Source organism: Lissotriton vulgaris, chromosome 1_1, assembly GCF_964263255.1.
Source record: "Lissotriton vulgaris chromosome 1_1, aLisVul1.2, whole genome shotgun sequence".
Taxonomy (NCBI): domain Eukaryota; kingdom Metazoa; phylum Chordata; class Amphibia; order Caudata; family Salamandridae; genus Lissotriton; species Lissotriton vulgaris.
In genome coordinates this window covers 1396550183-1396568648 of record NC_141685.1, presented here as the reverse complement: position 1 = coordinate 1396568648, position 18466 = coordinate 1396550183, and the positions used below count along the sequence as shown (strand labels likewise).

At 48.9% G+C, this 18466-nt stretch overlaps 1 protein-coding gene across 1 annotated transcript in view; it reads left to right on the top strand.

The window, feature by feature from the left end:
- Positions 1-8270: 8270 nt before the first annotated feature.
- The window catches only part of LOC147750573 (galectin-1-like), a 38200-nt gene continuing 28004 nt past the window's right edge, over positions 8271-18466 (top strand). The window contains exon 1 of the mRNA XM_086966969.1: positions 8271-8477. Within this exon, the coding sequence (XP_086823095.1) occupies positions 8469-8477 (9 nt within the window). The 5' untranslated portion in view covers positions 8271-8468. The remainder of the gene's footprint in view (positions 8478-18466) is intronic.

Sequence of the window (18466 nt, the reverse complement as noted above, 5' to 3'; positions counted from 1 at the left end):
ATGGGCCCCTATCGGTCCATGGCATAAGCTGAAAAGTTCCTAAGGGAAAATGAATAGGGAAAATGCGTTTTGGGATCCCCTTTTTTTCTTGGACCCTGCTTGACTGGTCACCCCGAACTTTTCCATGGGCAAACTAGTCAAAAAGTAGCACTTTTTGGGAATGTTTCACAGAAAATATATTTTTTCATTGAAAAAAAACAATGTTAAAGGGGCCTTATAGTTAGATAGAACATATCCTTTTAAAAAATATATAAATAATGTTTTTTGTACAGGAAATAACATCAGTGTAGGTCTGTACCTGTATAAAAATATAATTGGTGTGGTTTTATAACAATAACAGCGTTGCTTCTTTAGCACGCAGAAGACTATCCTTACATATATATTAGCACATATATTAATACATAATGCACATTTCAGCGATGTAAACATATCCCATCAAAGTCAGTCTTGTTAAAGTACAAGGTACTTTAAGAGTACTAGTGGTGGAAACTGACATCTGGATAGTGCAGGTACTTAGGTAAATGGTTAGGTCTTGCAATGGCAGGGTCGCTGATCTGTCAGGTACACTGTGTGTGTGGTCATATCTATTGTACTTTCAGCAAGTCACAGAGCCAGCAATTCATGCCAGGAGCAACACAGGTTTTGCAGGACATTTCTATTGGTCGTTTGAAAAGTATGAGGGAGAGGTTTATAAACCTGCCCAGATATTTATTACATTTGGGTCTTGTCATTAATTGCAACAGACATGACTTCGGTGTGGGTGGCAGAGTTTTTTTGAGGTGATTACCATCACCTCTCCCTTTGCATAGTAGATCACCCGGCAGTCCCACACCATATGGTAGAAACCTGCTTGTTTGTCAGCATCAGGGGCAATCCGATGATGCACCCGCTAATATGTGGTGTATGCGCCTGGGGGTGAGGTCGGTCTTGTGCAAATAGTTAAATTGTGTACATTGAACCCTTGGATTTCTGGAGACCCCTTTTACTTGTTGCAGAATGGTCTTCCACTGCTTATCAGTAAAATCTATCCCTAAGTCGGTGCTGATTGATCTCTATCCCTGAGATTGGTTTTGTACATCTGTGTAGTCAGAACAGTGTACAGTACCTTTATGGCCTTCTGAGTGCTCCCATGGGATAATAACGCCTGTCAAGGTATTGATGGGGTTTGTTCAGAGGCGCCCACCATGCGTTAATTGAGTGGTTTATGTTATAAATTTACCAAGCGCTATACCATATGTATCAGATAACTCCTGTAAGATGCTCTGGGTGCCGTCTGTGTAGCGGTCTCCCACTATCTACACCCTCTGGTTCCTTCCATGGTCGTACATCACACTTCTGCATGACACCAGTGGGAGAGCAGGGAGGAGGAGGGTGCAATACAACGCGGTATTGTGTATATATGTGTGCCAAAATGTATGTGCCACTTGCATTAGTTGGGTCTTAGTGGCCAGTGGATTTGTGGGGTATATTATCCAGATGAGTATGTGTACTCTGTCTAGCATTCTCATCCTGTCTGATCTGTCTGGGGGTGGTGATTAGCCACTGCATATGATACACATAAACAGTGGTCCTATTGGGACAAGCAAACAAAACATTGAGAGATGATTGTATCACTATCTCTTAACAATATATGAAAAATATAATCTTCTCTGGCCAAGGCTGGTACTTCACTTTTTTGTCATCCTCCTTCGACCCAATTTTCCTGTCGTCCAGGCTCTACTGGGCCAACATGAGCAGTTTAAAAATGCCAATAAAAAAGGCCGGGTGCACATGCTCGACTCCATTTCCAATCTCTATCTGGTTGTATCAGTGTGGTGTTCATGTAGGCATGAGGGCCTAGGGCCCTGCAACATCACATTCCCCTGGCCCGGAGGTGACATGCTGTCATCTGCACCACAATACTTAATCATACAGGGTCCATGACTTGCGGGGCACAGACTTGGTGGCACTGGATACATAGTGGCTGGCACAGGCACACCGCCACGGGACGGTGACTTTCGGTGCATTGAGTTAGGGGCACCTTAAGTGCTGAGCAAGTGTGCAGCCTGCGATGATGCCCCGTCCTGGTGGTCCAGACTGCTCAGGATTTGTGTGCCCTGCTGGACCACAGTGTAGACTAGAGCCAGCGGGCAGCGCAGGCCTACCGCCACGTGGCATCTCCTCCCGGATCACAAAGTTAGTGGCAACTCAAGGACTGAGTGGGTGTGCAGCCTGCGATGATGCCGGGTGCACTGGTATGTACTCTGATATGGCGAAATCAAGACCCAGAATCAAATGTGAGACCTGGTGGCCCGCGGAACGGGGCTGCATGAGGTGGAGGGTGCCATATTCACGGGCCCGGACTTGGGGCTTGCACCGGCACGTGGTGGGCCCTCACTGCGATACGCCGGTGGCGGAAGGTGAGCAGTGAGGCCTGGGTGCGCAGGGGCAGGCATGCAGCGCTGGGCGGCAGGAGAGGATGGGGGGGTGCAGGTATCTGGGTGCGCAGCGGCAGTCATGCACTTCTGGAAGGCGGGAGGGGCTGGGGTGCAGCTGCCTGGGTGAGCAGGGGCGGACAGGTGAAGACGTTGTGTGCAATTGTATGTACTTTGCCATTCTTGTATCTGGACTCTGTTTCAGATGTAGGATCTGTTTCAGATGAGGGATCTGTTGCAGAAGAGGGACCTCGTGAACTGCACTACATACCGAGACATGGTTGGAGACACACAGGTGGCAGCAGGTGAGCAGTGAGGCCTGGGTGGGTAGGGTTGGCACTCTCTCTCCTTGTCCCTCTCATCTTTTCTCTGTGGCTCTCCCTCCCTTTCCATCTCCCTCTCTCTCGCCCTCTCTTTCTGTCTTCCTCTCTCTCTGCCTCTATTTCCGTCTACCTCTCTCTCTTGACCAACTGATCCACGCCACCAAGAAAACTGCATTCAAGGAACGACTGGACAACAACACACACAACAGCAAGGAACTCTTCAACATCGTTAAAGAGCTCTCCAACCCCAACGCCGGTAACAACGACATCACCCCTTCGCAAGACCTCTGCAACTCCCTCCCCTCCTACTTCCACAACAAGATCGCGGACATACACAACAGCTTCTGCACTCAACCGACGCACGCCACGACCGAACCACCGCCCCCCAACACCACCCTCCACTAAGTGTGAGTGGGAAATCCGTTACGCTCGCGGATTTTGCGGATTTTTGGGAAATCCGCAATCCGCGAATTTTGCGGATTTCCCGCAAAATCCGCCAAAAAAATCCGCGAGCGTAACGGGTTCAAAAGTTGAACCCCCACTCATGCAACTATTTTACAATGGCGCCAGCAAGCTGCCAGCGCCGTTGTAAAATAGTTACAAAGTTAGCTTGCACAGGAACCACTAGATAAAACGAAGCAGGTGCTGCTTTATTTTATCTAAGTGCTTCCTGTGCAAGCTAACTTTGTAACTATTTTACAACGGCGCTGGCAGCTTGCTGGCGCCATTGTAAAATAGTTACAGCTCACAGCTCACTCAAGGGACCCCTGCGCCCTTCGGGACGATTGCATAGTAACACACACATGGACGCTCGAACTAGTTGATGCTCAAATTCAGTGACTCATTCATTAGCCCAAAAACAATCGTGAGCGTCGTCGAGGCTGGACAGGTGTGCCTTCTTCCCAAATCTACCGTGGAAAATCAGCTGTGATGCTGGATAGGCTTTGCATCCTTGACTTTCACGAGCGCAATACCCGTGCTGTTCCTGTGACCAGGAGCTTCTTTCTCTTCATCTGCTGAACTGATCTTTCTCTGACCTTTTATTCACACAAGACGAGGCACATACCCTACTGGGCACATTGTGTTCGCACGGGTTTCTGCAAGTTCGCACGCGTTTTGTACAATTTCGCAATTTGGGAAATTGTACATACAAAACCCTCGCGAACTTGCAGAAACCCGTGCGAACATATAAAAACAAATCCGCAAATTCGCGGGAATTTGCGGATTTTGCGGATTGCGAGAGCGCAAATCCGCAAAATTCGCGAACGCGAGATTCGCAAAATTCGCCCATGCTTACCCTCCACGCCTGGACCCCGGTCAGCACCGAAGACACGGTCCGCACGATGAACTCCATCCACTCCGGATCTCCAACCAACCCCTGCCCTCACCACGTCTTCAACAAGGCCGACGCGGTCATCGCACCCCACCTGCGGGACATCATCAACACCTCCTTCGACACCGCCGCCTTCCCGGAGAGCTGGAAGCACGCCGAACTCAGCGCTCTACTAAAGAAGCCATCAACTGACCCCACCGACCTCAAGAACTACCGCCCCATCTCGCTGCTCCCGTTTCCTGCTAAAGTCATCGAGAAGACCGTCAACAAGCAGCTGGCCGCCTTCCTCGAGACGAACGGATCCCTCGACCTCTCGCAGTCTGGATTCCGGGCCAACCACAGCACCGAGACCGCCCTGATCGCAGCAACCGATGACATCCGAGCCCTGCTCGACAACGGAGAAACAGCGGCCCTCATCCTCCTAGACCTCTCAGCGGCCTTCGACACTGTCTGCCACCGTACCCTAGTGCAGCGCCTCAGCAACGTCGGAATCCAGGAGAAGGCATTGGAGTGGATCATCTCCTTCCTCGCTGGAAGGACACAGAGAGTCCGCCTCCCCCCGTTCAGATCAGAAGCCACCGAAGTCATCTGCGGCGTTTCTCAAGGCTCCTCGCTCAGCCCAACCCTCTTCAACGTTTACATGAGCCCCCTCGCAGCCATCGTACGCCAGCACAACCTCAACATCATCTCCTACGCCGACGACACCCAGCTGATCCTCTCCCTCACCAACGACCCCGCCACCGCCAGAGCCAACCTTCACGAAGGGATGAAAGAGGTAGCCGAATGGATGAAGAACAGCCGCCTGAAACTGAACTCGGACAAGACGGAAGTCCTCATCCTTGGATCTTCACCCTCTGCCTGGGACGAATCCTGGTGGCCCCCCGCCCTAGGCAGCGCACCCAAACCAACAGGCCACGCACGCAGCCTGGGCTTCATCCTGGACTCCTCCCTCTCCATGACCAGACAAGTCAACGCGGTCTCCCCGTCGTGCTTCAACATCCTGCGCATGCTACGTAAGATCTTCCGGTGGATCCCCACCGAGACAAGGAAGACGGTCACCCAGGCCCTTGTCACCAGCCGTCTGGACTATGGCAACTCCCTCTACGCGGGACCACCGCCAAACTCCAGAAGAGACTCCAGCGGATCCAGAACGCCTCAGCATGACTCATCCTGGACATCCCCCGTCGCAACCACATCTCCAGACACCTGAAAGACCTGCACTGGCTCCCGGTCAACAAGAGAATCACCTTCCGTCTCCTCACCCACGCATACAAAGCCCTACACAACCAAGGCCCAGGATACCTCAACAACCGCCTCAACTTCTACGCTCCCAAACGCCAGCTTCAATCGACCGGCTACGCCCTTGCCACCGTCCCCCACATCCGAAGAGCCACCACAGGAGGAAGGTCCTTCTCCTACCTCGCCGCCAAGACCTGGAACTCCCTCCCGACCCACCTCCGCCTGACCCAGGACCACCTTGCCTTCAGGAAGCAGTTCAAGACCTGGCTGTTCGAGCAGTAGCGGACCCCCCCAGCGCCTTGAGACCCTCCGGGTGAGTAGTGCACTATATAAATGCTTTGATTGATTGATTGATTGACTCCTCTCTTTCTGTCTTCCTCTCGCTCTCCCTCTCTTTCTGTCTTCCTCTCTCTATCCATCTCTTTCTCTCTCTCTGTATATCTCTCTCTCCCTCACTCTCTGTCTGTCCTTTGATGGAAGCATGACACACCTTCTCACCTGGATTTTTGTCTTGCAGGCTGTGATCTACAGATTGTCCCGAGGAGAGCAGCCATGAGTCTTCATTGAGGTTCTTTTGAATACATTTTTTCTGGTACTTAGAAGGTGAATGTGTGATGCTCCTTTTTGTGACGACACATGCATGTTACATGTGATTGTGCGACATCAGTCGGATTTTTTGTACATGATTTCGTGGAGTTGATGTGACATGTGTTTGCCCCGGGGGTGGGGTCCTGGGGGTGGTGGCGATGGGTGTTGTGGCCCTCTTGGGGCTCCTAGCTGCATGATCAATGGCTCCATGGTGTCTGTTACGCTTCAGGTGCGGCTCTGGGCTGGGCTCCCATTTGTGGTGCAGGCTGTCGTCTGACTATACACCAGGTCAGAGCTGGTGTTGATTTCCTGCTGCTAACATGCCTTATCGCCTGTTTTGTGTTCTTATCGCGGATCTGGCTGGTCGTTGAGAATGTTGCGGAGTGGTGTTGTTGCGGCTTTTGGCACGGGAACGCCTACTCTGCATCTCTTCTGTCATCTGTGGCGATATTTTTTGCGGCTGCTATCGCAGGTAAACTGGTGATATGGGCTGTTAGCACCAACTTGTAAATGGGGCCATAAATGTATTGCCACTTTGGCTGTAATAAAGTGCTGTTAACTCGGCGATAAGTCCTTGCGAATATGCCCCAATGTGTTTTACAACACATTTTTCTTTATAGAACCTTGTCCAACCATTGACTGATGTCTAGAGATAGGAAACAGGGCTGCATATCTGAATGAACAAATAGTTGGATGGTGAGGAGCGGGCGGGTGAGTAAATTCAACAATGGGTGAAAAATGAATACAGACTTTTAGCTACGGTGAGCAAATGGTCTCAAGGCAATGACCAAGGGTGGGTGCTCTGGTTTTCATTTTAGCTCCCGCACTCGAACCTCATCCTCTCCAAACACTGCCACCACCACTCTCTATGAAACATGCCTGGATGTATTTAACATAGTGCACTGGCTCGGTGCCTCAAAGAATTCAACACAAAACATTAAGCTTTGATCTAAAATGGGGAAAGAAAGAGATAACCAAGTAGTGGCTGAATTGCACAGCGTGAAGCCGGGAAACCTGGCACCAATCCTGGCTTCCACTTGACCACATCGCCAGGGCAGTGCCAGTGTGTGCAAGAATGTTTCCATGCTCATGATCATAGTATATCACGTTTAACAATTGCCGCTCAACGCAATGGTATAATTTAGTATACTAAATTGACTTGCGTTGCACTGTTCACATTATAAAGAAATTCACAGTTTTAAAAGTTGAAGAGTCTTCATCATATATGTACTGGAGGACTCTGAGTCAAGCAACAGCAAACTGTTATGTTATGTTATACTGAATTTGTAAAGCGCGCAGTTACTCAAAGTATCCCGGCGCTAATTCCAAAGAGAGCCCACACACATAACCATCTAAAGAGGAGACGAAGAAAGAAAAGGCCTCAAAAAGCAAAGTTTTTAATTTCTTCTTGAACGCAACAGGGTCAGACACCCTCCGGAGGGCCAGAGGGAGCTCATTCCAGGCACGACCTGCTTTGCGGGTGAAAGAGCAACCACCCAGCCTGTGGCGATTGAACCGAGGGTTCTGTATTAGAAGTTGGTCAGAGGACCGCAGTTGCCTGGAAGGTTTATAAAAGGCAAAACTCCTCGCCCAACCTCGCCCTGAAAGTGAGCCCTGCTCGTGGTGACCCTGCAGGAGACCGGAACCACCTGAATGCAAAAACAACTGGTTTTGAAGCGATCATGGTCTAACTGGGCACGCTGCACGCTTTAGAAAATGTGTTTTGTGTTCTTATTACAGCAAAGATGCATTGCAGGCAGGGAACGGGATCACCCCATCAACAAAATCGGCCCCACCCACAGTGAAACCTGTCCCCACCCTGCCATCCCACTGGGAAAATGCCCGGTGCCCCGTAGGCCCGTCCGGGCCAGGATCTTTCATAAAATTACTGAGGGAAAAGAGATGGAGCAGTGCCCAGGATGCTGAGTTCAGCTCCACTCTGACCAAGCTGTCCCAGGGGATCAGGACCAAATAGGAAACAAGCCCCTGGCCCGAGCTTGCAGCCCCCCCCTCCCCCTTGCCCACCAATACAAATTATGCACCCTATTTCTCATACAGAGCATTGCTACAGCTGTTTTTTCAAATAAAGAGAACGCTGGTAATCAACCCTGTATGACTCTGCACGTTCCCCTTTCACACCCACGCTGCCTCTTTGATGTATTTATCTTTCCATTTATTTCTCTCACAGTCATAAATGCTAATAGGTTGATAAGTTTCTTAGGAAGAAACCTCGACCCTTGCTGCCCCTCCTCCCCGCCTACACACTGGGTTCTCGGCAGGTCACTCTTTTGTAATTTCCCTCAGAATCTGAGGTCACGTAACCTATATGAGTCACTTACTAGCTATATAAGGCGGAACGTTCCTGAGCAACACCAGCCTGAGCAGCTGGGATCGAAGTTCCAGCCTGAGCAGCAGAGATCGCAGATCGAAGATTCAGCCTGAGCAGCAGAGAACGAAGATCTATCTTGAGCAGTAGAGACAGAAGATCCAGCCTGAGCAGCAGAGATCGAAGATCCAGCCTGAGCAGCAGAGGCAGTAGATCCAGTCTGAGCAGCAGAGCAAGGAGGAGCAATGGCACCGGTGAGTGGGAGCGGGACAGTGGATGAGATGTGTGAGAGTCAGACAATGGAAGAGGTGAGTGTGAGTGGGACAGTGGAGGAGGTGAGAGGTACAGTGGGAGAGGTAAGTGGGATTGGGTCAATGAAATAAATGAGTACGGGTGGGCACTGGAAGAGATGTGTGAGTCTCACAATAGAAGAAGTGAGTTTAAGTGGGACAGTTGAAATGGTGAGTGAGAGTGACAGAGGCGAGTATGAATGGGTCAATGAAAGAAGTGAGTGTAAGTGGGACAGTGGAAGAAGTGAGTGGGACAATGACAGGTGCGAGTATGAGTGGATCAATGAAAGAAGTGAGTGTAAGTGGGACAGTGGAAGAGGTGAGTGGGACAATGACAGGTGCGAGTATGAATGGGTCAATGAAAGGAGTGAGTGTAAGTGGGACAGTGGAAGAGGTGAGTGGGACAATGACAGAGGGGAGTATGAATGGGTCAATGAAGAAGTGAGTGTAAGTGGGACAGTGGAAGAGGTGAGTGGGACAATGACAGAGGCGAGTATGAATGGGTCAATGAAAGAAGTGAGTGTAAGTGGGACAGTGGAAGAGGAGAGTGGGACAATGACAGAGGCGAGTATGAATGGGTCAATGAAAGAAGTGAGTGTAAGTGGGACAGTGGAAGAAGTGAGTGGGACAATGACAGGTGCGAGTATGAGTGGATCAATGAAAGAAGTGAGTGTAAGTGGGACAGTGGAAGAGGTGAGTGGGACAATGACAGGTGCGAGTATGAATGGGTCAATGAAAGGAGTGAGTGTAAGTGGGACAGTGGAAGAGGTGAGTGGGACAATGACAGGTGCGAGTATGAATGGGTCAATGAAAGGAGTGAGTGTAAGTGGGACAGTGGAATAAGTGAGTGGGACAATGACAGGTGCGAGTATGAGTGGATCAATGAAAGAAGTGAGTGTAAGTGGGACAGTGGAAGAGGTGAGTGGGACAATGACAGGTGCGAGTATGAATGGGTCAATGAAAGAAGTGAGTGTAAGTGGGACAGTGGAAGAGGTGAGTGGGACAATGACAGAGGCGAGTATGAATGGGTCAATGAAAGAAGTGAGTGTAAGTGGGACAGTGGAAGAGGAGAGTGGGACAATGACAGAGGGGAGTATGAATGGGTCAATGAAGAAGTGAGTGTAAGTGGGACAGTGGAAGAGGTGAGTGGGACAATGACAGAGGCGAGTATAAATGGGTCAATGAAAGAAGTGAGTGTGAGTGGGACAGTTGAAGAGGTAAGTGAGACAATGACAGAGGCGAGTAGGAATGAGTCAATGAAAGGAGTGAGTGTAAGTGGGAAAGTTGAAGAGGTGAGTGGGACAATGACAGAGGCGAGTATGAATGGGTCAATGAAAGAAGTGAGTGTAAGTGGGACAGTGGAAGAGGTGAGTGGGACAATGACAGAGGCGAGTAGGAATGGGTCAATGAAAGAAGTGAGTGAACGTGGGACAGTGGAAGAGGTGAGTGGGACAATGACAAAGGTGAGAATGAATGGGTCAATGAAAGGAGTGAGTGTAAGTGGGACAGTGGAAGAGGTGAGTGGGACAATGACAGAGGCGAGTATGAATGGGTCAATGAAAGAAGTGAGTGTAAGTGGGACAGTGGAAGAGGTGAGTGGGACAATGACAGAGGCGAGTATGAATGGGTCAATGAAAGAAGTGAGTGTAAGTGGAACAGGTGAGTGGGACAATGACAGATACGAGTATGAATGGGTCAATGAAAGGAGTGAGTGTAAGTGGGACAGTGGAAGAGATGAGTGGGACACTGACAGAGGCGAGTATGAATGGGTCAATGAAAGAAGTGAATGTGAGTGGGACAGTTGAAGAGGTGAGTGAGACAATGACAGAGGTGAGTAGGAATGGGTCAATGAAAGAAGTGAGTGTGAGTGGGACACTGGAAGAGATGTGTGAGTCTCACAATGGAAGAGGTGAGGTGTGAGTGCTATAGTGGAAGAGGTGAGTGGGAGTGGGTCAATGAAAGAAATGAGTAAGGGTGAGTCAGTGGAAGATGAGACTGTAAGTAGGACACTGAAAGAGATGTGTGATTCTCAAAAATGTAAGAAGTGAGTGTGAGTGGGATAGTGGAAGAGGTGAGTGGGACAATGACACAGGGGAGTACAAATGGGTCAATTAAAGAAGTGAGTATGAGTGGGACAGTGGAAGAGGGGAGTGTGAGTGGGTCAATGAAAGAAATGAGTTTTAGTGGGGCAGTGGAAGAGATGAATGGGACAGTGGAAGAGGTGAGCGGGTCATTGAAATAAATGAGTGAGAGTGGGGCAGTGGGAGAGGGGAGCGGCACAGCGAGCGTTAGGCTTTTCTCAGAGTTTTGAAGTTGTAGAAACAGGTAGACGTCAGCCTGGCAATTTGAGAAATAAATAAAAGGTTGTCAAATATGATTACTACTTGCGAGGCCTGATAAACTAGAAGTGGAGAATTCCCCCCCCCCCTCCCTCCCTCCCACCGTCGCCATAACAGGAGTTAGCCTATAGAGCGAGATGCATATAAAATTACGTACAAAGACGGGAGTACAACATGGGTGGGTGAGAAGGAACGAGGGAGAAGGGGAGTGGAAGAAGAGGGTGTGAGGAAGGACAACTGAAGAGCTGGGAACGGATATAGAAATGAGTGCGAGGTGGGGTGGAAAGGGCCAATGACAGAAGCGAGTGGGGGCATGACGATGGAGGTGAGGGCCGAAGGTGAACATGACGAGATGAGTTGGGGTGTTAGAAGGGACCATGGAAGAGAGAAAAAACTAAGGCAGGGCACAAGTCGGGGTACACGGGGGTGGGCAGCATCCACCCACTGTTTTCACAGGGTGGACCCCTTCCTCCCTGCCAAACTGGACCTTAGTGAAACAGGCTGAACTTGTCCCTGTGTAATTTTCCGGGGCGCACTCAGCAGCTCCTATATGTTGTCTGCTTTCCTTTCAGAGCAGCAACGTGCAGGCGGCGAGGCTTTTGCCTTTTATATTCTAGCTGGGTGACTGGCTGCAAGCAAAGGGCGACGTTAATGGGCCATCAGCCCTCCTTAAGTTCCAGTAGGACCCTGGCTAGGAGCTATCTGAGCCCCACACATAGATGCCAATGCAATGTCCCGAAATAAAGGGGCACAGCTTGTTATCACTTCACAGGTACTTAAGAGAAACTGATCTGTAGGCAAGCTTTGGACTTTGCTCAAGCCCTGCATATAAGAGATATATGCATGCGCTGTAAGAATGTCAGATGTATTGGTCGGTACTAGTACTTTCTTTATTTCCTCTGTTGTGCTACTCATCGCACTGTAGGGTGTCAAAGCCCTTTACAACATTCACACACATTATACATAGCGCAGATATCGGCGACCCTCCCCAACGCACCTGGTTAAGAGCGAGTTAGTACAGAAGAAATGAAATAAATCAGACAACACGTGATTTGATGGAAAAACAGTTTGCTGCAGGTTTATTTTATTTATTTCATAAGCAAAATATGCCAACGTGGTGGGTTAATTTACGGGCGATCCAAGGGCAGGCAGGGGTGAGTAACCTAAGTTGCCTGCTCGCCTGATGAGCCAAACATCTCCGTGGGCCAACTAATTCAGCGCTACCATCTTAAACCCATGAGTGCCAGTCTCCGATTGTTACTCACACCTTTTTAGGGGTGGACCCGTTCCTCAGGTTTTTTCAACCGCCCGAAGGACTAATGGGGCACCATTGCTTACATCCCAGGGTCCTGCCGTAAAGACTCGTGGGGTTTGGCATCGAGCACCCCTACTGTGCTCCCTCAGATGATACCCCTATGGGCCAAAATGTCACCGGATCGCTCTCTAAGTCCGCCAATGCCCTGGATGTGGCCACCTTGTTATCACGTCATCACTTCACAGGTACTTAAGAGAAACTGTGATTTGGAGGCAAGCTTTTGACTTTGCTCAAGCCCTGCTTATAAGAGATATGTGTGCGCTGTAAGAATGTCAGATGTATCGGTCTGTATGAGTATTTTTTTTATTTCCTTTGTAGTGCTACTCATCCCAGTGTAGGATGTCAAAGCACTTTACACGTATGGTTCGAGGTAACCGTGGGGACAGAGAGAGCATTTTGTGTTTGACTGGGGAACTGAGTGTTGGAGGCATCAGTGTTTTCCTAGCTTCATGGAAGGTTTTGTATTTCGTACTCTTTGAGTGGGGAGTATGCCCAATTGGGTTTGGGGAATGATTATCCCACGGAAATGTGATTGGGGAGGGGCTCTTGACCTGTGCTGGGTGGGGTGGATCGCACTTGTTAGAGGTAACTGAGTTGCTGAAACGAGTGAAGGCATGTGTAAGGATGTCTATTTTCTTTGTGAGATAAGAAGTAGAGTACAGGAGGGCAGAGAGAGGGCTCCAGTGGTGTACAGGGGAGGACTGAGGCTTATCATGTTCTTTCGTAGTAGGTGTTGGGGAAGGCTTGCTGATCCAGGGAGTCATGTACTTGTGGGATGAAGGGGGCAGAAATGGAGATTTAAGGCGGGAAGGTTTCGGAAGTTGATTGTTCCTATTGGATAAGATGGTGAGCCAGGAAGGGTTAATGGCCCGGGGAGTTGTCGGTGACCAAATTATGGAAGGTGTGGTGAGGAAGTTGAAGGAGGGAGGGTGGATTTTGTGCGATGGGTGCGAGGGTGTGTGAACTCTGGTTAAAGGTACTGTGTGTGGGGGTAGGTGTCTGGAACCTGCTGGAAAGTTTTGTGTGTGGATGATTGAAGCTGGAGAGAAGGAGGATACATTAGGGGGTGTTGCAAGGTGTGAGGAGTGGAGGAGAAGACAGAGGTGTGAAGTGTAGATTGTTGGGGCAGATGAGAAAGGAGGAGTAGGGTGAGCGACCAGAAGGGTTGGCGATGGATGAATGTGCATTGAGTGGAGGAGAAATCAGAGGTGTTAAGTGTTGAATGTTGGGAGAACAAGGGGCAATATGGTTAGAGGGTGAGCAATCCAAAGGGTTGAAATGTGAATTTGCTGTTAGTGGTTTGAGAGCAGGAAAGATATTGCCAACAAGGCTAGGATCTCATTGTTCATTTAGATCATTATTTTCCTATTGAATATGGAAATTGGAAGGTTACCAGGTACTGATTTGGGGAAAGTCGTGGATTGAACCTGTAAAATACAAAACCAAGTTAGCTTCTGACGGTGCCTGAGTTGCAGGCAAGATCCTGAAAGCTGCGTTGTTTTGTGATGCATGTCTTGGATCTGCTGGTGGACTTAGTGACTTTAAAAAAAAACTTTATTCAATAAATCAATCAATCAAGCAAATTTGTAAAGCGCGCTACTCACCCGCTAGGGTCTCAAGGCGCTGGGAAGGGAGGGATCCGCTACTGCTCGAATAGCCAGGTCTTGAGTTAGTAAAGTAAAGTATTTTATTGTGATGATTATTTAAAATCTTACAACATAACGAATATAAAAGAAACTATTAAAATATATGTTACAGCATAAAATCAAATAGAGTTATCATTGCCGGACCTTTACGAAGAGTTAAGTTTTGCAGTGGTTACGTCTCTGAGTTTCCTTTTGACCAGCATCAGGAACTTTACGAAGGATACATTTAGAGCAATGTCATTTGAGTCCATACGTTTAATTACTGCCTGCCTGCATGTTCGTATGCCACGTGATTTTTAAGCGAACTTAAGCATTGATTTTCTCTCTTGCGTGAGTGCAGGGCAGATACACAGGAGGTGTTGAATATCTTCTTCGCCCATGTTACATAGTCTAGTGGAGAGGTGTGGCTCACTGGTTAGAGGTGGCAGACCCGAGTGCAGAGAACGGCCCGGGACCAGGGTTCGATTCCCGACGCGGCAGGGTCTTGGATCAGGATCAGCGGACTGATAATTCTCGCATCGGTGCCTACTCCGACCAGGGAGCACACTCGGCAACTCTGGGCATTAGCTTGCTTCATCTCCACAACGGCCCCACACAAACGCCGGGGATGCCTGGTTTCACCTTGGAGACCCCCAGGAGGGACTATCTCACAGGGAAAGCCAGGACGGGTTCCCCAGCGGTCTATAGCGCTACGAGGCCTCCGGGTAGCAGTGCGCTTTATAAGACACAACAATTTACAATTTACAATTTACAATTCATATGGGTTTCTTGAAACTCCCATGGCGGAAGATGACATAGGCCTGGCATGGATCCAAATCTTGCTTTAATGAGCACCTGCTTATTTTTTTCCGTCCACAGAGTTTTCAGATATTGTTGTATCTCCTTCTTTTTATAACCGTTTAGCACCGTCCAGGCATGTTTTCTATTGGTAAGGGTAGCCTTGTCCTTTAGAATGGATAAGTGGTCTGCAGCTTTATTAATGATTTTCTTAAATGAAGACTTGGTTATGTTCATTTCCCATATCGAGATAACCCCAAGTTCATTAATCGCATCTCTAAGATAGAGAGCTGCACTAGAGTTAGTGTCCTTCTTTATTTCTCTTCATAGGAGCAGTGAGATCTCATTTTGATAGTCACTTTTTATTTGGTTCCAAACTTTAATAAAGTGGACTGGCCTTGCAACGTGTTGATTTGTTAGGCCAAACTCCATCCTTATTTGCGCTGGGGAGGCGTTCACTAGGAGTTGGAAAAGCGCTCAATATACTCGGGTTATAATTTTATTCAAAGAATCACTATCTTTACCCATTAGTGCTTCACTCCCATATGTAATTGTAGTAAGAGTTTTGCACCAACAATGCTCAGCAGAGGACCGTATGTCAGGCTAGGGAGAGACTTTTGCACAGTTCTAAATGCCGCAATTAGTGTGTTTGCTTTCCTGCTAGCGTCTGCTTTGTGAAGATGGTAATTGCCCTTTGCATCGAATAATACCCCTAGGTATTTGTAGACCTCAACTTGTTCGATCTCAATTTTATCCATGAACCATTTACATTTTTGTTTTATCTTTGTTTTTTTAGTAACTACCATAATCTTGGTTTTTGTCTCATTTATAACCATTCCATTCTCTTGAGTAGGTATTGGTCCTTTTCATCAATCGCTGAAGGCCCACTTTTGTGTGGCTCATAAGTATGACATCGTCGGCATACATCAGACTTGTGAGCCATCTATCTGCTATTTTTGGCGGATGCGCATTCTCTATGTCCAAAAGTCCTGGTAGGTCAGCAAGAAACAAGTTAAAAAGAAGGGGGCTAAAACACACCCCTGCTTCAGGTCTTGATTTGTTTCCTGAAGGAGAGATGGTCCTGGGTCAGTCGTAGGAGGATGAGGAGGGATTTCCATGTCTTGGCCGCTAGGTAGGAGAAGGATCTTCCTCCGGCGGTGGCTCTGCGCATGCGTGGGACGGTGGCGAGGACGAGGCAGGTCGAGCGGAGCTGGCGGGTGGATGTGTAGAATGTGAGGCGGTTGTTGAGGTACTTGGGGCCCAAGTCATGGAGAGCTTTGTGTGTGTGGGTGAGGAGTCTGAACGTGATTCTCTTGCTTACGGGGAGCCAGTGCAGGTCTCTCAGGTGGGCAGAGATGTGGCTGTGGCGGGGGATTCCAGGATGAGTCATGCGGAGGCATTCTGTATGCGCTGTAGTCTTCTCTGGAGTTTTGCTGTAGTTCCCGCATAGAGGGTGTTCCCGTAGTCCAGTCGGCTGGTGACGAGTGCCTGGGTGACCATCTTCCTGGTTTCGGTGGGGATCCATCGGAAGATCTTTCGGAGCATGCAAAGGGTGTTGAAGCAGGCTGACGAGACGGCGTTGACTTGTTTGGTCATCGTGAGGGAGGAGTCCAGGATGAAGCCCAGGTTGCGAGCGTGATCTGTTGGCTTGGGGGCGGTGCCCAGGGCAGGGGGCCACCAGGAGTCATCCCAGGCGGAGGGGGATGATCCTAGGATGAGGACTTCCGTCTTGTCTGAGTTCAGTTTCAGGCGGCTGGTCTTCATCCACTCTGCAACATCTTTCATTCCTTCCTGGAGGCTGGCTCTGGCGGTGGCGGGGTTGTTGGTGAGGGAGAGAATCAGCTGGGTGTCGTCTGCATAGGAAATGATGTTAAGGTTGTGGTGGCGTGCGATGGCTGTGAGGGGGCTCATGTAGACGTTGAAGAGGGTGGGGCTGAGCGAGGATCCTTTGGGTACACCGCAGATGACTTTGGTGGCCGCGGATCAGAACGGGGGGAGGCGGACTCTCTGGGTTATTCTGGCGAGGATGAGATGATCCACTCCAGGGCCTTCCCTTGGATTCCGGTGTTGTTGAGGCATTGTATTAGTGTGCGGTGGCATACTGTGTCGAATGCTGCTGAGAGATCCAGGAGGATGAGGGCAGCTGTTTCCCCATTGTCAAGCAGGGATCTGATGTCGTTGGTAGCTGCAATGAGGGCGGTCTCGGTGCTGTGGTTAGCTCAGAAACCGGACTGTGATGGGGTTGAGGGATCCGTTTGTCTCGAGGAAGGCGGCGAGTTGCTTGTTGACGGTCTTCTCAATGACTTTGGCAGGAAAGGGGAGGAGCGAGATGGGGCGGAAGTTCTTGAGGTCAGTGGGGTCTGTGGTGGGTTTATTCACCAGTTTACAAGCATATTACCGGCTCCAATAAGGGCCATATAGTAATACAATACAGTATCAATCATACGGAGATAGAAAAAATTAAATCACCACCATCTGGAGAATGTTAACAACGAAATGCAGTTGTGATCAATAAAAAGTTTAAACAATAGTTCTTATCCGACCATCTTTCCCACCTGAACAGACCAAACACATATATTACATTGGTATATCCATAACTGCGACAATCTCAGATTTGTTATTACATTTATTCGATGTAACTACTCCTTGTAAACTGGATTGCCCGATTAACCCACTCCTGTGGGGACAATCCCATGTTCGTGTTCTGATGCATATTGTGTGTGTGATGCAACGACATAGCTTTTTAGGGGGCCCCAGGTATCTTTTGAACGTGACGACCATGGCAAGATGCTAATGTATAGATCACAGTTTGTGTTGCAATATGCTAAACTGTTTAACCAGCTCTTTAGTGCCGGAGCAGTTTTTTGTCCCCATATAACTGCAATTCCTCTCTTAGCCAACAGTATCCCCATGGAAATAAACTTCCAAATTCCCTTTGGGAAATTGACCACATAACCCAATAGTGCGACCTCAGGAGTGGGTACAATGTCCATCTCGACCATTTCCCAGTGTTCGAAAGATTTCTGCCCAGTAAGTTTTAGTCTTTACACAGGTCCAAGTAAGGTAAGCAAAGTCTGTGTGTGGAGTTCCGCACTTTAAGCAGCTATGGGGTCCACTCAGGTCTATCTATGTGTTTGCTCTGGGGTTATATAGAGTCTCAGAAAACGAATCAGTTTATGATGTCTACTGAGGGTGTCCAAGCTCTGTCTCCCATGCCGCCCGGATATTGGTGTCGTCAATAGGGATAGTGTCCGCACATGCCCTGTACATTTTGGAGATGAGATGTTCCCCCCCAGTGCAATCGGTTACTATGGCGAGTGTAGCAAAAGGCTCGGGTTTCAGGGGGAATCCTGGTAGCAGCGGCCTGAATGCAGAGCGAACCCAATTAAGAATGAATCGGTCCATGAACGATGCCTCCGTGAATTTCTCCTCCTCTGAAATAGAGAAAGTCTGCCCCCCAGTAAACACGTCACCAAGGCTTTTTATGCCATATTTGAAGAGCGTTTTTTGTACTAGTTTTTTTTATCAGTGATTGAGATCCAAGGGTGGTTAACAATCAGTAGCCCAGGAGAGTACAACATAGGGGCGCCCAGGAGTCTGATCAGTTTTTTCCAAGCTTAGCTGGTATTTGAAACTGTTTGAATGTCGCAGGGGTCAGGCAGGGCAAGGTCTGCCTCTGGCTTTCGGTACGGGATTCTGGCATCTGGATGGAGCCAGGCGTGTGTGTAGCTGCATTGTGCGACTAGGTAATATAGCGGTAGGTTTGGAACCCAGAATTCACCTCAGCTGTAAAGTAATGTCAGGACCTCAAAACGGACTCTAAGCCTCTTGCCTCCCCAGGTAAGTCTAATGAGATGAGTGCGCAGTGTCAGAAAG